At 38.7% G+C, this 21239-nt stretch overlaps 1 protein-coding gene across 10 annotated transcripts in view; it reads left to right on the plus strand.

Moving 5' to 3' along the window:
* The window catches only part of DOCK10 (dedicator of cytokinesis 10), a 241168-nt gene that overhangs the window by 205899 nt on the left and 14030 nt on the right, over window positions 1–21239 (plus strand). For 8 of the 10 annotated variants that reach the window (XM_075068541.1, XM_075068543.1, XM_075068534.1 and 5 more), the window contains 8 exons: window positions 1015–1197; window positions 1819–1929; window positions 3379–3594; window positions 4370–4427; window positions 4760–4858; window positions 7456–7562; window positions 9986–10108; window positions 11758–11871. In XM_075068541.1, the coding sequence (XP_074924642.1) occupies window positions 1015–1197; window positions 1819–1929; window positions 3379–3594; window positions 4370–4427; window positions 4760–4858; window positions 7456–7562; window positions 9986–10108; window positions 11758–11871 (1011 nt within the window). The remainder of the gene's footprint in view (window positions 1–1014; window positions 1198–1818; window positions 1930–3378; window positions 3595–4369; window positions 4428–4759; window positions 4859–7455; window positions 7563–9985; window positions 10109–11757; window positions 11872–21239) is intronic. The other 2 variants (XM_075068537.1, XM_075068544.1) reach the window with 1 other exon arrangement.

The raw sequence follows: 21239 nt of genomic DNA on the forward strand, positions 1-21239 counted from the left end.
ACATGCTTATTTTCTCCCTCGTCTCATTCCTTCTGTTTTCTGCTGTCTCCATCCTGTGATCAGTAGCTCTCAACGAACAGAGCCACTTGGACCTTTACATCCTATACTCTCTGCCGTCTAATGCTGTTCAGACTGTTGGCCACAGGGGGAACACTGGCTTAATGTGGCATAAAGGCATAGTAATCAATAGAGAGGAGCGAAATTTTTCAGCAAAATGTTGTCTGGCGAAAATATCAGATTTGGCAGCACTGAGATGTTTTATGAATTCGTGCCAGTTTCACCAAATTGTTTGTTTTGAAAATAAACTAGCCCTCTCTCCTTACCTCCTCCCTTCCCCTTCCCCCCCCCCCAAAATAAGAATGTTTCCATTTTTTGTTTGAAATAACTTTTTGTTTTGAAATTTATTTAAAATTTATTTAAATAAATTCAAAAACATTTAAAAATACTTAAACTGAAATATTTTATTTTGAGTCAATTGAAACATTTAATTCAATCCAAAAAAAATTTTTAACTCTTGGATGCACCAAATGTTTTGAAATGAACTTTTTCAGTCTTTCTAGACTACCACAAAACACCCATTATTTCCCCAGCTGTAGTGCTATTCCAAACTTTTTTCTCCTCACTGGTCAGCTTTTATAATGGTGTCTGAACTCACCCCAGTCCCCTTCACTATGCTATTTCCATTGCAACTGCTGCACCTCACTATGCTTTCAGTGCACATGATGTTATTTGTGCATCAAATACAAATTTGGAAGGTCAATTTAACTGATGCTTTGTACACAACAGGATTTGATTAATGGTTTGTACACAACTTCCACACACTGTTTTCACTTCCTTTCATTTTTACACAGAAGAGAAGGCTTAGCTAGTGGCAGATGTTTTTGCTAGACACTGGTGTGTCTGAGAGAGAGAGGCATGTGTTTAATAAAAGTTTGACACAAAATATGTTGATTCAAAATGAATGTAGCAAGGAGTAGTAGAAGTGCTAAACATTTTGACATCTTTTCTCTCTAGTTTCCTTCAGCATTTTTTCAAGGGCAAGCAGACATGTGTGGATCATTCTGCTATGAAATCCTGAAATGCTGTAACCACAGGTCACGGTCAACTCAGACAGAGGCATCTGCTCTGCTTTATTTTTTCATGAGAAAGAACTTTGAATTTAATAAGCAGAAGTCAATAGTCAGGTCCCATCTACAGGTGAGTGAAATGTAAGATGCACTTTAAACAATGTATACAGGCTATAAAAAATATTCCACTGAAATGATTCTTTGAATTCTGCAAATCACAATTTCTCTGTGTCGTTCTAATTTTTCTGGCATGTCTGAAAACATTGGACCATATTCACCAGTTCATTCCAGCTGTTTTGCTTTGTGCTGGTGATGCAAAGCAGCTGTAAACTTAGCTAACTGGCCAGTTAAATCAGGTTTATGGCTTCACTGCATCACAGGCACAGCATGTAGCAGTTGGAGCATATCTGACTCAGTGTGTCATCAGTGTGGGCTTAACTTGCATCTCCAATTTTACAGTAGTGTGATTCAATCAGTACAGATGCATGGGCATAAAACTGGAGTAATACAGTGATGAGACAGGATCTAACATTTTAAAATGTAAACAATTATAAACATACAGAAGATTTGTTATTTATATTTATGTATTTGTTTATATTTTGTCTTCATAAAATATTTGTGGAAAGCCCTTTTCTCTCCCCCTATCAGTTCCAACTCTTGCTGATTTTTTAAGACAGGGAATTAAAACTATGTCCAAACTTTGCTTTCCTTTAGTAATCATACATTGTTCTTTTTTCCTCTTCACCAATAGCTCATCAAAGCTGTAAGCCAATTGATCGCAGATGCAGGGATTGGTGGATCTCGGTTTCAACATTCACTTGCAATTATAAATAATTTTGCTAATGGAGACAAGCAGATGAAAGTAAGAACGATTTTGTGTCTATCATTGCCTGTTATAGATGATTGAATGATAGAAAGAACTGATTCACAAATACTTTCAGGAATAAAAAGACTGACTTCATTTTATAGTGATTCATGGTTCATGTTGTTATTTTGTCAAGTAAATGTTTGTGAATCCCAAAATCTTAATAAATATAACACAAATGTTTGTTCATCTGAATTTATTATTTGTTATTCACTATTTGTTGTTCTCCTTTTGAAAATGTTTCACTCATCCAATCATGGAGCAGAAATTATGCCGTATGACCAGTGAAACACCGTAAATAGCATGTAGTTGAAGTTAACAGTTTCCAAATGATATTTAGGCTAGAAATTATTCTTCCTACTATTTAGCAAATACTTATGAATAATAAATATGTTTAACAGAAAATCCAGATTTGCTTGTGAATAATTTGCTAACCCAAAATAAGGGGCTTACTTCATAATAAGTGTTATTTTAATAACTGTTTAGACCCCACTCTGCTAAATATATTAGAAAACAGTTTTAAATTACAACTTGTGTATTTTATAAGCTCTTGTCAAATGCTTTTCAGGAAACATTTTCAACTTTATTCTTATGGGGCTTACTCTCCTTTCACTAACAGTGGTGTAAATCAGGAGTGAGTCCATTGAAGTCAATAGTTACACTGATGTAAAATTAGTGTAAGTAACATGGGAATTTCACCTGTATTTTATTTTGTGAAAGGGCAGCTTTGATCTTTCATCTGTTAATCTTGTATCTGTGTGTTCTGCTTTTGTAGCATTCTCAGACCTGCCAATCAAAAGAAAGGCACAATTTTTTTTCTGTATCGTTATGCTCTCTACACCTATGCAAAAAAACAAACAAAACCCCACAGCCCTGAAAATCAGAATTTATTATCGCCCATCTCAAAAAAACCCCAGCAGAACTGACATACGTTTTTTTTGAGGAATAATCTATGATCTGGCTGATGGGAAGATCAAATTTTAATCTTGTGTGGTTTGAAATGGCTATGGGCAAGACTGAGATACCATTTTTCACACTGAATACTACCTTCTGCTATTGACGTTAGTGAGGCTACCTGTAGAGTAAAGTATTACTTGCATCAGTAAGGGTATCCAAATCTGACAAATTTAGCAACAAACATATGGTCATATTTTCACTTGTTACCCCAGCGTCATTCCGTTGACTTCAGTGGAGTTATTCCATATAGACAGTGGTGTAACTGAAATCAGAATATGGACTGGGGTTTCTAATGGATGCTGTGACACATCAGTAAATGAATGGCAGAGAACTGTTCAAATATGTAAATATAATGGGACTATGAGTGTGATCTAAATAGGAGTCTATCCATTGACTCCAGGCCCAGTCAGGGGTGATACTATAGTTTAACACGATAAAAGTATGGTTTTGTAGGCCTTTTCAGTGATTCATTGCTTATCTTTTCCAAAGAACAGTCACTTTCCAGCAGAGGTGAAAGACCTGACCAAACGCATCAGGACAGTTTTAATGGCCACAGCACAGATGAAGGAACATGAGAAGGACCCAGAGATGCTTGTAGACCTGCAGTACAGTCTAGCAAACTCATATGCCAGTACACCTGAATTACGAAGGACTTGGCTTGAAAGCATGGCCAAGATTCATGCTAGAAATGGAGATTTATCAGAGGTAATTTACGTAAGACAAAGAAATCAGTCTGTATTTAGATTGAGATCTACAAATGAAAAGCACTCAATAAAAGCTTGGTATTTTTAATTATGATGATGATTATCTAAGCTAAATGTGCAGTTTCCCTCATGTGACTAAAATAAGATGTGGACTGGGTTGAAGAATGCCTGAATGTGCTGTATATTACAGGCTATATACCAGGGATTAACCATGACTAGCTGACACATTGCTGAGCATGATTTGTCTTTGTCTACAGTGACCACAAGGCCATTGTCAGCTTCCTGTTAGCCAACTCGGCTGTTAAAATCGTGTTTAAACACAATGTAATTTCCTAATGACGACAAGACTACGTAGTTTCCATTCCCTTCTGGGTTGTTTGTTTTTCAGCACAGGATATGATCTGGGTCATAGCCCAATTTTTTCTTTTTGGCAAAAATGTTATTTGTATTAAATTGATTAATTGAACCCCAAGATCTTAGCCCAATAATACCTTGTTTCCAAAGTAACCGTGTATTTTCTATGGGTTAGATCTTGACGCTCTTGTTTAACCCGTGCTCTATACGTATGTAGGCGAAACTCCTATTAAAATCAATGATAGTTTTGCCTGAGTAAGGATTTGGTATTTGACGTGTGATTTCTTCAAATTATCAAACTAAGTTTGTTTCCCCTTTTCCTGAACATATTCCGACAACGAAGAGGGTTTCTGACCCTCAGCAAACTAATAATGTAAGATCTGTGGTGTACTTTAATGTATTTATATGGTCTCTGGTTTCAGGCTGCTATGTGCTATATCCATATAGCTGCCCTCATTGCAGAATATCTGAAAAGAAAGGGTAAGTTAAATGTATTCAAATGCAATAATTAATGTAGAGAATGATACAACTGAACACATTTTTGCAACAGTTTTACTTCATTCAGATCACATTTGTTTTCTTTTCAAGCTATCCTGCTGCTTGTACCCTTCACATGTGTTTAAGATATGAGACTAGTAAATTCTTATTGTAACAGCAAAATAAAATACATATTTTATACGTAAGAGGTTAATTGAACGTTTAGCTTTTTAGTGCTAAGAGAATGCTTAATTTGTTAGTGTGTCATTATTAAATATGCATGTTATTAACACATACCAGTAGCACTATACTAATAACATCTTACACTACCATAGGTTACTGGAAAATGGAAAAGATTTGTACCTCACGTATGCTCCTGGAAGATGTTCAAGTCTCTGATAGTAATCTGTTACTAACTACTCACAATGGAGGAAGTGAGTGTTCTAACCATGCCTGTTTATGGGTCAAGTAACATCATTTAGAAAATCGAGTTACTGCTCTTAAACTGATCTAGTGAAAGAAGATATTCTCAAAAGGGGAAAGAATTATGTTGCATGATTATGATTTTAATAGAAAGTAGTTAATACTAGGAAATATTGTGTGATATTTTTCTGATGCTCATTTTGGTTGGACTAATTAATTATCTTGATGAATTGTACAGTATGTCACTAGTTACAGTGTTTACCAACAACAAGCCATTCTGCTACTGATCCAGGCAGGGAACTCCTACTTTTGTCAGTGGGAGTTTTGCACGAAAATGCGTCATAATAGGATCCTGTAATTTTCATTTCAAAGTGAGATAAACTGCTTAAAAAGGACAATATTATTAAACAATTACACACCAATAACAGAAGTAAAAATAAGATCTTGATTGTACAGTCAGAAAAAATTAACATCCAGATAATGATATTGTACATAGTATACGATGGACAGCTTTTTAATTGGAGTTCATTTTCTTCCTTATCATATGATAAAACATTAGAGGCCCAGTTCTGCAGGGAGCAAGAGTATCTCTTGCAAGATGTTACGTGCCTGTATGTGCCACATCAAGTCAAATGGAGCCAAGTCTTGCAGGAGAGACACTGCAGATTGTATGATTGGGTCTTAGACCCTCCCTCGCCCTTTTTTTTTTTTTTTTTGTTACAAGTTGTGATAAATCAAGTTTTATGGTTCAACCATTTATTTAGTGTAATAGTGAAATGCCCGTGCAGAAAAAAATATGTGATTACATTTTAAATGAAATTCCTTGACTTTGTTAGGACTTTTGGACTCTCATCCCCAATTGGGTGACTTTTTCTGGCCACAGGATTTTTATGGCTACATTAAATCACCTCATTTCAAGGGGAAAAATAAAGAAAAAAAAAGAAATGTTGTTGCAGTTAATGTAATGCTGCTCCTCTCAGAATTGATGTTCAAATTAATGTATTCAACTTGCCAATCATTTGCAAAACCATTTTCAGAGTTGACAATAATATCTTTCCTTCTCACATTAACAGAGAAAACCCATTAAATGCATCGATTAGAGCTAAAATCTATTAAAAGGAGGAAGCGTTAATTTTTTTTTTATATAAAGCCTTCAAGCCTGAGATGAGTGAAGCCATATAAAACTCCTACAGAATGTCATTTTTCTGAGGCTTATATAAACATCATTTGTGTGTCTGGAGAATCAAGGTAGCAATGAGACTTATCCTGCTCTTATTGAGGTCTGTGACAAAACTCCCATTTGACCACAGTGTGAGGAGGATCAGGCCCAATATCTGATTGTCTACACATAATTGCTAATCTAGATTATTTTACTTAGAGCCTAGCAGAGAAATAAAAAGTGTGACTTTTTTCTTTAATTATATAGTTCCTCTGCCAATCTCTGTTAGTTTATTAAACTTACATTTCAGGGTTGCTCTCAGCATGAGCTAGCTCTATTGGCACAGCTTCCATAAAGAATTGCTTCTGTGGAAAAGAGAATAAAGGCACAACTTCCATAAAGAATTGCTTCTGTGGAAAAGACAATAAATATCAGGGGTGTGGGGGAAATAAGATGTGTACTTTGGAAAGGAGAGAATAGTCTGATAGCTCATAAATGGTGAAGTCACATCATCTGCAGGAGTGAGACAAAATGTATTAAGAGAAGTACGCTTTTTTATCAAGGAGGGAGTGTATGGGAAAGTCATGCATGTTACCCTTAAGTTGTTCATTCTTTACGTCAAAACTCAGAGGCAGTAAAACATCAAATAAGTCAAAACAAATAGTAATAGCAACCCCTTTGTGGCGTGTGCCTCTGTGTTTCTGTGCACAGTGGTATAGTATATTTCACTCTAAATTTAATAAATTACCATCCTTCAAATTTTTCTACTGTTAAACTTAGCATCACCTTCTCTGGCAGATTTTCCTTTTAAAAAACACTAAGATATTAGTGGCCCAAAACACTATGGGCCAGATTCTGCCAATCTTACCCTTAGTGAGTAATACTGTATTTTGTGCATAGTCTAGCTGAAAAGTACTGATCTACTTACATGCTTAATTTTATGCACTATGAGTGCTCTCATTGACTTCAGAAGGATAACACATAGTGTGTCAAGTTAAATATGTAAGTCTTTGCAGGATAAGGCCCGATTGTACTAGTCAACATGAGTAAGGGTGGCAGACTCTAGCCCTGTAGTAATACTTTTGTGCCATTACTGTAGAATACTATTTTTTATGTGTAGTTTTATATGGGTTGGCAGAGTGATACAAAACAAGTGGAGTAGTGACACGCAGAGGAAAGGAGAAGATTTCTCTGAGATCATTGCCTTATGAGTACATATTAGTGTGTCTGCCTAGACAAGTGGATTTATGCCACAGATGGAACTTAGAATAATGTGTCATAAATTCAATCAGTTCCATTTGTGCCACTCATCACTTGGATTGTAAAAAAATAAAAAAGTAATAATCCTAGCCATGTAAAACTGGTTGCCATTTTACAACATCCTATAGCCTTTTAAAATCCATGGTTATACAAGTATTAATTTAGCATTTTCATGGCTTGTACTTCAAGGCTTATTTTCCATGGGATGGCCAGCTTTTCTAAATATTACCCCAAACATTAAAGAGGAAGGAGCTATGAAAGAAGATTCTGGAATGCAAGATACTCCATATAATGAGGTTAGCAATGGTAGATTTAAATAATGTCGTTCTGTATTCTTTTAATTTTATTACTTTAAGGGGGTGGGAGGGTTAAACTATTTATTTATTTAGGAAGTGTTAACCAGGTTATAAATCCTAGTCACGTAAATATCAGAAGCAAAATAAAATCAAAGTGAGTTGTGGTTTAAAGAGACGTTATAAAGGAATATCGTAACCAGATCTCTCTATTTAGAAGAATGTTACCGTTACAGAGCATCATTACCACAGCTGTGACATGTCATTTTATTAAATGGGGTGAAATCTGTCTAAACAAATTTAACAAACCAGGCAAGTCTATCAAATGTTAATATACCAAAAAATTGAAAAGGTGTGATGGGGGTTTCTGTAGTTAAATGTACTTTGAGTATTGAATAAAAGATAACCAAATATCTAAGTATATATTTGTCCTCTGTCTGTTTTGCTGGGTATGTAATTGGTGTCTTAATTTTTCTTGAACAACCGCTTCCCATATTTTGGAACCACTGCTCTATGTTTGGGCTAATTTTTTCTTTTTTCAGTGAGAGGCTACCAATAGCCAAGCAGCTACAGTAGAATCTCAGAGTTACAAACACCTTGGGAATGGAGGTTGTTCGTATTATAGTTCTTTCAAAAAGTTCTTTCAGTTGTTCTTTTTACAACTGAAAATTGACTTAATACAGCTTTGAAACTTTGCTATGCTACAGGAAAATGCTGCTTTTCCTTTATTTTTTAGTAGTTTACGTTTAACACAGTACTGTACTATATTTGTTTTGTGTTTTGGTTTGTATCTCTGCTGCTGCCTGATTGCATACTTCCAGGCCAAATGAGGTGTGTGATTGCCTGGTCAGTTTGTAACTCTGGTGTTTGTAACTCTGAGGTCCTACTGTACAAGCAGATGACAGATTAATTCTTCATTTCCTTTTGTGTGACCATTTCCACCCAGAATTCCCAGGAGGATTATTAAAGGATTATTTGGTAATAAATAGCCAACAATTTGTGATATTGGCTACAGATTACATCCAGTACTCTCTAATGGCTGGACATGCCCACCATACATGCATAAAATCTCTTTCACCACAAGTTTTTCAACATATAGCTAGCTGGTGTGAGGTACCAGTGAAACAGTATCTTCAAGAAATTTTCTTTTATTGTGCTACGAGGTTGCTGATGCTGTAAGGTTGCTGGTACTCCTTTCAAGATCAAACCTCATTACTCTGGGGTAATTTGTTTATCCAGGTCCTTTTCCCAGCATGTCACATATGCACATTTTTTTTATTTGGATAGTTTTCTGTAAAGTTTGATGTAAATTAACTCTAATTTTTTCTTTCCTAATTCACCTGATGCCATTACGTCTCTTAAAATTAGCTTTCTGTAGAAAACAGTTTTTTTCTAGAAAGTTGAGAACTATAATGCCTAACTTGAAAATACTGGTACCACAGGAGAGTGGGATAGTCAAAGATAGTCTTTATTACTAAATAAATTAGAAAAGTTTATTTACTGAATAGAGGGCCAACTGTATGTATTCCATGGCTCGCCCAATCTTTAAAAGTGTCTGGTTTATGATTTGAGTTAAGATCTGAATTATTTGCAATGGCTGTTATTGGTGAGGAAAAAAGAGCTTGTCTTTAGTTCTATCTCAAACCTATAGTGTAGCCTTTGCTAAAAGATACACATATGTTTCTGGAGGGCAATAATATTTTTATGATTCCTGCGCACATTATAAATGTGATAAACTATATTAAGGGATCACTTTACCCAATGCAGACTCCTTTCACCTAAAATATGGCAACTGTTTAACAATGTACAATAAAGCTACAAAAACATCCAATTTAAATAACTGGGGTGGAATTTTAGCTTGACCGATTGTAAAATACCAGAATTGGAATATAGGGAGGAAACCCTGACTAAAACATCCCTCTGCTTCTCCAAAAAAGTGCCATGGGGTCTTTTTCTCTCTACAAATGTTTTATATCTCATCCATTGACTTGCTAATGACTCTGATGGAAGAGTGCTAGTGATCCACTAGATAGCACTACTTTCTGTATCACCTTTGTGTTCTTCAAAGGCCCAAGCATTGACTGAACAAGCCTGGCATTACTTCTCTCGTGCCATGCTTCTGCAGGCTACCACCGGGTGGTATGGCTGCAGATATATGATAGCTGGTGGTTTCTGAAGCATTGGGAATTTCTTATTTTTGGCATTTTGAACCTTTACAGTGGTACTTAGACCTACATAAGACGGTAGCAGGTTGCCAAATGATGTTCACCAATTTCTTACTAAGCTTCTTATGACTATATTAACCTACTGTATAGAAGAAATCATATTGAAATAAAATATATATATATGTACTGCTGATGTCATCATAATTACCAAATGCAATCAACAAGCAAGTCACCATAGAATTTTTATTTGTGGAATTACAGAATATCCTTGTGAAGCAGCTGGAGTTATGTGTTGAATACCTGTGGAAGTCTGAAAGATATGAACTGATTGCTGAAGTTAACAAGCCTATCATTGCTGTATTTGAGAAACAAAGAGATTTTAAAGTAAGCTGGGTTTCCAATTAAAATTTCTGTCTTAAAAAAACAAAGAGTAGGAGGAAAACACAGACCAGTGTTGTTTGAATTGGCATATTTTAATTTTATTTTAATATTGGTGGGTGGGGGTTCGATCGTCTTTGGATGGCTGAGTTAAAAATATCTTGTCTGAAGCCTGTGCAAGGTTATGGAAACCCCATGAAAACACATTTTCTATGGTTTCTGTAGCTCTGAGATCCCCTAGATATAGTTTTCATTATTCAGACCTACATTAGTAAAAATTACCATATACTGTCACCTATGAAGGTAGTGACCAAACATTGTTCCATCTTCATGGCTGTTCCATAGCCTACATGAAATGAGTATATTGGCCTTTAGCTCAGTTCCAAGAGGATCGGGGTTCATATCACTATAATGACTGATACCCTGACATGCAATGAGCTCAAAAAGTAGGCAGGCTCCTGTGCCTATGTGAAGTTCATTGCAAGATTGGGGTCTAAACAATCTCCTTTTGGACAGTCAAAGCAGAAAGACTAACTGGATTGTTGGGGGGGGCAGGAATGATCTACTCTCTAACCCACCAGCTCAGGGTTTGGGTACCTTGGTGGGACAGAGAATGGACACTCACATCACTATCACTTATGCTTTACCTGTGCCATGAATGGATGAAGGGTTTTGATTTCAAATCCTGCTCCTTTCATAGGCACTAAAATCACACTTGCAAATTCCTTTGGACAAATGAGCCTGTAAAGCTCATTAAAACCATTATATTGTTGCCTGGTGAAATTACATCAAAATTCTAGCCATTTTTTGTTTAGAGATTTTAGTCTATGTGTAGCATTATATGCACCTTCTAGAGGTCTGTTCTTATTTTTACAACTCCTTTGACCAAATGAATAGGAATTGGTATATGCATTTATCCAAGAGTTGATTTTTAGCAGTGAAAGTGTTTAGATATACCTAAACATAAAAATAACCTAAATTACAGGATAAAGGATTTAATTTTGAAATTATTCCGTGTTCACTTTTGTTTTTCTTTCATTTCAAATAGAAAAGCAATTACTTAATAATATCCAAGTCATTGATTTCCTTGTTTAAACTGGTAAGGTAACTTAGCATGGGATGTACTTTGGGAAGCAGGGCCCCAGTGCAAAGCATGGCTTTTACCAGAAGTTCACACTATGATAATAAAGTTATAGAATAACTGAAACTGAGGAGTAAGGTGCAAAGGTGGTATACAGAGACCCCTGATGCCTGTCCTGAGGCTGCCCCTTCTGTGCTGTGTCTCTCAGGATGTGCTCTTCATTCCATTCCGTGCCCACTGAATCACAGCTCAGTAATCAGGATGAGTACCCTCATCACCGGCCATCCAGATGAGGGGGACCATCCCCAGATAGATTTCTTTTTCTACACATTGGGACAGACTTATACTGTAACTCTTTCCTTATGGAGCTATGCAAGAAGGCTACTACCACCCTAAAATTGTGTGGCCAGGAGAAGGCAGAAGTCTTGAAATTGACCTCTTGCAGCTGCTACTGAGAATAAAGAAGGTAGCCACCTCCACATGATTGGAAATCCCATGGTGGCAAATTTAACCTGAATAAAGCCTTTAAAAATATAATTTTACGTTGCACTTTTTCTGTTCCCTTTTACCTTAGAGACTGTCAGATCTGTACTATGACATCCATCGATCATATCTGAAGGTCGCAGAAGTAGTGAATTCTGAGAAACGTTTATTTGGCCGATACTATCGTGTTGCTTTTTATGGGCAGGTACGTGAGCCTCAGATTCCGTGTATAAGTCCATGTATCTATAGATATAAAGGTGCACATTTTGAGAGAATCATTCTGGACACACTTTTCTTAAGGAAATTAAACTAGGCAAACATGGTCAACATTGAAACTATGTAGTAATAGTAATTAAAAAGCCTGAGCTGAGCCCAGAAGTCTTTACTTTACATCAGTGTAAACTGTTAGAGTAGATTTACACTGGTGCGATTGAGAGCAGAATTTGCACCTCAATTTCTAGTCATTCCTTACTCGGGCAAAACTGATTTTGAAGTCAAGGTCAGTGATGTTTTATGTGAGTAAGAATTTAATAAAAGCTAGTATTGCCCTCAGTATTCAGTCCTATCTTTCTAATCAGCATAAACTAGAGCTGTGAACAGTAGCTAATTTGTTGCGTTTCTTCCTGACTTTCTGACCTTCGCGTTTCAGCCCCTTCTGATTCTATGCAATATGCTGTACAGTAGTTGTATGTATCTACTGTGCTTTAGCCTGTTCAGAGCAATCACAGTGGCATGAATTTATGCTTTTCCCAACTGCAAACCATTGTGGGAGGCTAGCATGTTCCTTTAAGACGTGTTTGGCAACCATGCAATTTCCATTCCTCTGTAATAATAAGGTGTGTAAACAACAGATTGATATGAATCATTCTGTTTGCTAATTAGTGTTTAATGCTCTTTTCTTCTTTTGGTCTTATTCAAGGCTGTGGTAAGTTCTCTGCTCTTTTGCATGCTTTCTTTAATTCTTCTCACTCATCCTCCCCTGCCAGTTTACTTAACCTTAACTTGTGTTTTTCACTATTCAGTGTGGCAGATGAAATAACATTGTTTCATTCATTGTCACATCTCGCAAACTAATTTTTGTTTGTTCGGTTTCCCTGAATTACAAAAACGTATCCGTCACCGTGCTGCATCCGTATCATGAGCCCTACTGCCAGTGACCTCAGCGAGAGCTTTGCTATTGTCTTCATTGGGAGCAGAACTGCACGCCATGTTTCTTCTGGTGAAATGTTTATTGTAGCGCTAATGCTGTTTAAGTGAAAAATTGTGCACTCAGTGGAGTAAGACTCCTAACTCTCTGCTCAGCTACACAGGACCTACTCCAATTACAGCTGGAACAGTGGCCCTGTACACCTGACGATCCCCTCTGTGAATCGGGGAGGGGAGGGAGGAGAAGGAAATGACCAAGAATTGGTCCCTGTTTGCTGGTCAGCAAAACTGAACTCTTCAGGTGCATGGGGGAAAAGCAAAGTGCACCTGATAAAGGACTGCAGTGACTTACTTTCCTCCACCTTTCTAAGGGTATGGCTACACTTAGAGCTGCACAGCGCTCCTGCGGCAGCGCTTTGAAGTGCGACTGTGGTCACAGCGCCAGCGCTGGGAGAGAGCTCTCCCAGGGCTGCAGGTACTCCACCTCCCTGTGGGGATTAGCCTACAATGCTGGGGCAGTGTTTACACTGGCGTTTTTTCACACCCCTGAGCGAGAAAGTTGCAGCGTTGTAAAGCATCAGTGTAGCCAAGCCCTAAGAAAGAGGAAGCAGGGGAGGGATTGTGACTCGCCAAGTCACAGTTCCTTCCCAAGGCAATTCCTGGGGCAGTGCAACTACATGCCATTCTTCAGTAAAGGATGAGCCTTAAGGTTAAAACTAGTCGTACATGAGTGTTTGAGCACAGCTCAGCTAAACAGGATTAAAATCTCCATTACAATGCAAAGGCTTTTCTGCAGCCAGTGAAACAAGGGCAACTTCGTTTAAACAGCCTTAGTGATATAAAGAGTATGATTGTTTTGCAAACAAATGCTGGTTGGTTTATACACTGGCTCACGCTTAATTTAAGCTGTAAACAAGCACATATGGCTTTAAAATACATCCATGGAATTTTTAGTTTCATTAGAAGTAGAGAGCTTTCCTGTTGTGGGAGGGGAAGTTGGCTTGGATTGTTCCTAACGAAGCCCTAGTGACAAAAGATAGGAGTCTATTGTGAAATTAAAGGTAAGTGCTTTAAAAGAACAGTGATGGGTAATTGCATTTAGCAAGGCAAATCTGAACTGATGCACGTGGCTTGGCTACACTTGAGAGTTACAGCGCTGGTGGTGGCTTTACAGCGCTGTAACTCACTCCCTGTCCACACTGGCAAGGCACATACAGCGTTGTATCTCCCTGGCTACAGCATTGCATGTACTCCACCTTGACAAGAGGAATAAAGAGAATAGCGCTGCTGCTGCAGGGCTGGGGTGCCAGTGTAAACGGTGATTAATCTTATTACTCTGTAACTGACCTCCGGAAGCTTCCCATAATGCTTTTAAGTAAAGATTACTCTCTTTGTTTTGTTGTGATGCCTCTGTTTGTTTTGTTGTGAACTCAGGGCTCCCAGAGCTGCTTATCAAAAAAAAAACAAACACAGCTACTGTTTGCTGTGAATGAGTTCCCTTTGGAATGCCCACAGCTAGTGTTTGCTTGAAGAGAGAGGAAGGAAGAGGCTTGAGGACAGAAGCAGCACGGCATGCGGGAGGGAGGGGGGGTCCATTTTGGGGAGGTTGCTTATCTGGTCTGTGAGGAAAAAAACAAAGAGGGCTGTTTGCTTTCAGTGAGTGGGAGAGGGGGTCGGAACTTGCAAGGCAGCTACTGACAGAGTGTCGGCTCCAAAAATCCACTCTCTCTGTCTGCCCCACGCTCCCTGTCACACTCCACTCCATCCCCCTCTTTTGAAAAGCACGTTGCAGCCACTTGAACGCTGGGATAGCTGCCCATAATGCACCGCTCCCTATGCCACTGCAGATGTGGCCACGACAGTTTACTGGTAGCTGTCAGTGTGGCCAGACTGCAGCGCTTTCCCTACTCAGCTCTACGAAGACAGGTTTAACTCCCAGCGCTGTACAGCTGCAAGTGTAGCCATACCCTCAGTCAGTCAAAGAACATCCTTTGGTTGCAAACGGTTTACAAATGTTCTCAGAACCATATTACCAACCATACATGACAACCTTAGAAATAAGGCCTGATCTGAAAGGGAAAATAATCAATCCATTTCCATGAATGGTTTGTGCCTGCATACTTTTCCCTCTGAAAAGTATCCTTTTTGTAATTCTCTTTGCCCCATATGCCAGTAACTTCCATTTTCATTATACACCTTAGACTTTTTCATCCATTCATTACCAAGAATATTTGAAAACCTCAGTAATGAAAGTTGATTATGATCTTGCTTAAATTAATTTAAAACTGTATAGACACATTCTTTTTCCTACTTTAGACAGGCAGGCAGACTAAGTACCCTTTACATCTAAGTGATACCACATCCAAACTTTACAAAATTAGATGCCCAAATCATTATTTAGGCATCTGTTATTTTTCAGAGGTGCTGAGCGTCTTCAGCTACTATTGACTTCACTATTGTATTCACAATTTTTTATTTCAGTGGAAGTTGTGGTACATTCAGCATTTCTGAAAACCAAGGACTTTTATTTAAGCACCTACAATGGATTTGGGTGCCTAGCCTGAGGTTTTAAAATGCTGGTCAACAATATGGTAAATATTTAGCCATATAAGCAAAAAGTTCTAATGAAAATATAGTGAAAAAGTAACTTTTCAATAAAACTACAGACATTTGGACTGATGTAAATGTATGAAAATTGCTCTATTCAGTATAATATAACTGAGATACAATATAGTGAAAATCAGTATTTAAAAATTAAATATCTATTCAAAAGTGGCAGAAACATTATTATGCAAAATACTTACTTTTCTATGAGTAGCAAGAGCGTGGTGTGCCACATTTGTATTTCTCCCCTGCAACAAAAACTACCCATAGAAGGCAGATTGGATAGAACACCCTTAGAATAGTGCAGCTCCTTGGTGTGTGTATTCTGTGTTGACACCAAGTGAGGATTTCAAAGGTTCACGGTGAAATTTTAAAATTGCACTATTTTAACCCTGTCCGAACAATGGACAAAAATCACTCTATATAATTTTCCAGTGTATCTGACAGATTAACCTGCCATAAAAAATAGGCACAATTCTGATTGCCTCTGGTGTCAAGATTATAATCAGGTTTACAGTAACTTTTCATGGGAGCTCTGGCTACTCAGTGGGGCAGACCTCTTAAATGCACCCCCAACTTCTCAAGCATAGCCATTCTATAGGAGTAAAATCTGCGCTGCACCTGAAAATCCACGCTTCTGCCTGCAAGGGCCCAGATTCTACTGGGTGTGTTGGAGGTCTCTGCAGATGGATTGCATTGCTGCTAGAGCCCTCCTGAGGAATTGTAGCGCACATGTGAAACAACAGCTCTGACATCCTTAGAAAGGGTGGAGCTCTGCAGCCCATTTGGCTGGGGTGATGATCATGATCAGTGCTCCCTTTTAGACAGCTAACACCCACAGGAGCTCCACAATAAAATTCTCACCAGCCCCTTGAAAGTTCTTGTAGGCCTCATACTTTTTGTGTACCTGTGCCAGGGCCAGCTAAATTTTGTGCCAATACCTGTAACTGCATGTGCAAATCAGCATTGGAAAGGTTAGGTCCCTACTTGCCTTGGAATAATGCAGCTTTTAACAGTGCAGAACTGCACGTTCTGATTGAACTGATACAGTTAAGAAAGCCCACTCAAGGACCCTTTAAGTCTTTTCATTTAGTCACAGCTGCATAGTACTTGCTACTACTTCAGCACAGCACAACTGTGACTGAGCAATGAGATACCCCAAGATTTGTGCCTATTTATCAAAACCTGAGATTTCAGGAATACAAAACTTGACTTCTCATCTGTATTTCAATGATGCATGTTATTTTCACTGAGCTAGTGGTTAGATTACAAAATGAATTCAGATTAATTCATCTTTTCCAGTGCAGCTAGGAATTTCTCTACTTTCCACAATGCACACTGCATGCATTTATACATTATCTGGCTTCTGCATCGGATAGACCATAGAAGCAGTTCATTCTAAGAGGGGCTGTTGTCTCCCCAGTAAGATATAGGAGTGGTGAGCAAAGTTTCATTAAACTGGCTCAGCTTGACTTTGGTTGAACAGATCCCAATGGGTCACAAATGGGGGCTGCTCTTTCATCCCAAAAGCACTTTGTCTATGACTTCTGCCACTGGCATTCAGCACTCTGGGGAGGTGGTGAGACCCTATGGCCTTCTGCACCAGCAGTATGCTAATGAGACACAGCTCAAGGTCTCATTTTCACACAGTGCCACGATTCAGATATCCTAGCACCTGTGCAAGATAAGTGCCTGGATGAATTGTTGCTAGCTCAGTCTCAATCTGGACAGATCTGATGTGTTGCTGGTAGCAGGAAAGAAGAAAATCAAGACCATAAGAAGAGCACTGAATTCTCTTACCAATTGTCAAGGTCATATGAGGTCCCTTTGTATTTGTTGCTAGTCCTTCACACCCAAAAAAGCAGCAAATGCCTGAAATCTGTCTCCATCTTTGGCTGGTTAGGATACTGTGCCCTTTTCTATCTGATATGATCCCAGCAATGACAAACCCATGCCTTCATCACCTTTAGGCTATACTACTGCAGTGCATTCTGCTTGGGACTGACCATAAAGGCCACACAGAAGATCATGCCATTGCAGCAAGCAGCAGCTAACTTGCTCTACAGACGACATTCTGTTGCTTCGTGCCCTTAACTGATTTCCCAGAATAAAATAAGGAATAATAAAAACTGCTTCAGGATCTTGGTGCTACTCTTTGAGGCCTCACTGGACGGGGCTTACTCTTTGCCTGCAACTCACTTTCAGAGACTGATCACTTGGGAAACTGAATTTGATGGTATTCAAGGTATAACTGTTGGGAGCTGAATGTCAGGTCAACTGTTGAACCCCTTATGTATGAAGATCAGGATGAGCTTGGGCCCTGCCACTTTAGGGGTGCAATCCAAGCTATCTTACAATAAAAATGACCCACAATATGCTAGGCACTGTCAGGATCTTCCCTAGGAAACAAGTGAGACCAGCAACCTCACATACCACAGAAAGTGGAGATGTCAAAGGCGGGAGAGGAAATGTGATTCTTTCAAAAGCTTTTTAAGTTGCATATATGTGTGGTATCTAGGTAATGTGGTGATGGGCTCATTACAAACACATCAGATAGATGCTTTGCCCATCCAGCTGGCTCAACAAGTCATTACACTTGACAGAATTATTTGCCAGCAACTTCTCCATAAACATTTGCCAGTGGGCTGTTGCACTTCAGCTAGTCATTTCCCACAGCTGTCCCAAACCTGCTGTGTGTTCATTTGTGGTACACTAACTCCATCTTAAACTACGTTATGTCCATTCAATTTCATTCCTTTAAAAAGGGGCAGAATTATGGTGTCTAGATTTCAGAATGTAATAAAAAATACGTATCTCTTAAATATATACCTATATATTGCCTCTGGCCCTAACATGTGTGAACAGGATGCGAAGAACTTTATGGGGCCCATGAAAGGGCCAGATACAAGCAGGAAGCCACAGGCAGTGCTCCCCCCATGAGCCCATAGAGGCGATGGGACCATGCTTCTGCACTAAAATGCATTGTTGAGTGGTCTGGGAGTGGTGAGTGGAGCAGTATACATCATCCCAAAGACACAGCCTCACTCAGAATCTCAGAAGATAAAAATTGCAGGCTGGTATTTTGTACTAAAATACTGGATTTGTCCAGCACTTCTGTATCTAATGATGACTCTTATTACTGTTTATTTGTACTGCAGTAGTGCCTACAGGCACCAGCCAGATTGGGAGCCCCATTGTGCTAGGCTCTGTACAAACACATAGTACAGAAAAAGAGCCCCAAAGAGCTAATAATCACAATAGACAAGACAGACGAAGAGTAGGAGGAGAAACAGAGGCAGCACAATCTTGTCCAAGGTCACAAACAGATCTGTGGCAGAGCTGGAAGTATTTGAATGGGAAATGTACAGTTTTCCTTTGAAGCTTTGAAGTCTTAGTGTCTTGAAGATGTTCTTAGACCAGTTTAGAAAGGTGCTGAGCATCCTTGAGGTCTGTGGGAGTTGAGACCTTGTAGGAGGTACTCAGCATCTGGAAGGGATCAGACATTTCCCTTTGCCAAGTTAATGGTCATATGGAGGCAAAGGGACTTGCCCAGAGTGCCCTTGTGCTCCGTCAATCCTGACTGGTTCAATGGTCCCTTGGGGCCATTTCAGGCAACATAAATTAGAAATACAGCCTGCTCCCTCTGGTAGACCTGACCTGCCCCGTAAACCAGAGCAGAAAGGAAGTAATGTAGGGCCATTCTTCACCACAGCCCAACTCCTTTGAGGTGATATGTTGCCCCAGCAATGCACAGAGGAGGAGATCCTTTTACTCCCTTGAGTTTAGGGGCTATGACAATGACTCTTCTTTGCATGACGAAAGAGAAGCTCCTTCAGCTCTCCCCACACTGGATAGCCATTCAACATCAGTCGCAGCCTGTCCCTAAAGGAGTGAAAATTTACTAGAAACCAATAACCAGTTTTGAGAGTTCACTTCTACCATTAGACGCAGTTGATCACAATGTCCTTATAAACCAATAGCAGGCGATATGACAACAAAGTGTTTCCATGCATTGATAATGTGACCTCAGCTACTTAATATTTTAAAACCCCCTAAACTGGAGGATATTTGACTCTTACAAATATTTTAATCTGTCTCTTAATGGTTTTTGCCAGATTTGTGGCATATGACAGACAGGATTATTATATGGTTTCCAAGTAACTCCTGCTTCTCATTTGAAGTTTTGTTAGAGACCACGCTTTTAAGTAATATCTCTCGCGTTAAACAGTAGAAGAAATCTATCTGTTATCTTTTTTTACTGAAATGATTAACACAGGTATCATCTCAAAGTGCTGGACTGCATCAGCAAGCAATCTGACACTTACATGTAAATGTTGTGCTTTAGCTAGCAAAAATGTATAGTGCCAGTGACTAAGAGGATATGCTACCACAGCTCAGAGCAGGATTAATTTCAAAAATACTTCTTTTTTTTAAGTCAGTGGTTACATAAAGCAGATGATTTTCAATCAGAACAATCCAAATTAGCTTTTTATTGGGGCTGGATAGAATTAATGGAGTTTTCATCTATTTTCACCCAAAGTAGTTTTCCATTGACTTCAGTGGGAGTGAGATCAGAAAGCAGCTTATGCTGCTGCAAACCTTTCCCGCATCAGAGTCCCATCAAAATCAACCACCCGAGTAGGAGTTTACAGGATGTAAGCTCTGCAGGGATGGATTTGTTCTTCATTTGTCTGGAAACTACCTTGCATGCCTATGATGTGATTTCGATAATAATAATAGGTTACTATTACTATTCTTTTTCTTCATTTGTTTCCAGCAACACCCACAATGTGCTAGGTACTTTCTAACCTTAAGAAACAAAAACAAAAAACAATCCTCTGGAGCATTTTACTGCCCGCATTGTAGCTGCTGACCTTTACTGACAATCTCCTCTGACATCCAGGCTAATGAAAAGGAGACAAAATGGGCAAAGAATGTGAGAAAATGTTGGGTTAATATTTACTAAATTATATGTGAAAGAATGAGGGAAATTTCTTTCACAGTTTTCTGAGTAGAAGAGGCAGATTTACATTATCATGAATCTAGTTGCTGTCTGTGCCTCTGAGAAATGTGCATGGTATGAGTCAGCTTTTGTAAGCCATAGTGGCCGGTACCATATTTTCTTTTAACAACAAAGTTTTATTTCCTATTCCCAGATTCATAGATTTTTAAGGCTGGTGGGAATTATTAGGATCATCTTAATCTGACTTCCTATATAGCACACAGCTACCGGATGCATCAGAACTCAAACCACAGTTTCCATAAGGGGATCACAAAATTTTCTTTGTATTCTATCTCAGAGGCATTCTATAATTAATGATGCCGCACAGCGATATCGACATTATAGTGTAGCATATGAAAATAGTGCCTCCCTTCATTAGAGGTACTGCGGGCCCACTTTGCTGGAGAAATTGGGAAGATAAGTCACGGCCAGATCCTTCTCTCTCTTCAGCTCTGCTGAAATAAAGATCATTTCCTTTATCTCTTTCATATGTTCTAGATGAACATTTTTAGTTAGTTTATTTTTACAAAGCTGTAACTGTCTCATGCATTTTGTAATTATTGGCCCTGCAGAAATTAATAATTAATCTTTTTTTCTCTAATTTTTCTCCTGAGGCCAAGGTTGAAATGTGATTGAGTTTTTAAAAATACTGCTTTTTGGCTGGAGCTTTCCAAGGTACCACCAGTGGGAATTAGACTCCCCAACTCCCAATAACTTCCAGTGGGAGTTCAGTGCCTTACGCCCACAGGTATCTTGGAAAGTCCTGGAGTGTGTTTGTATGCTTCTTCCTGCCAATATATCTTACTGAAGGGACTTTTTCC

Source organism: Chelonoidis abingdonii, chromosome 8 (genome assembly GCF_003597395.2).
Source record: "Chelonoidis abingdonii isolate Lonesome George chromosome 8, CheloAbing_2.0, whole genome shotgun sequence".
NCBI lineage: Eukaryota > Metazoa > Chordata > Testudines > Testudinidae > Chelonoidis > Chelonoidis abingdonii.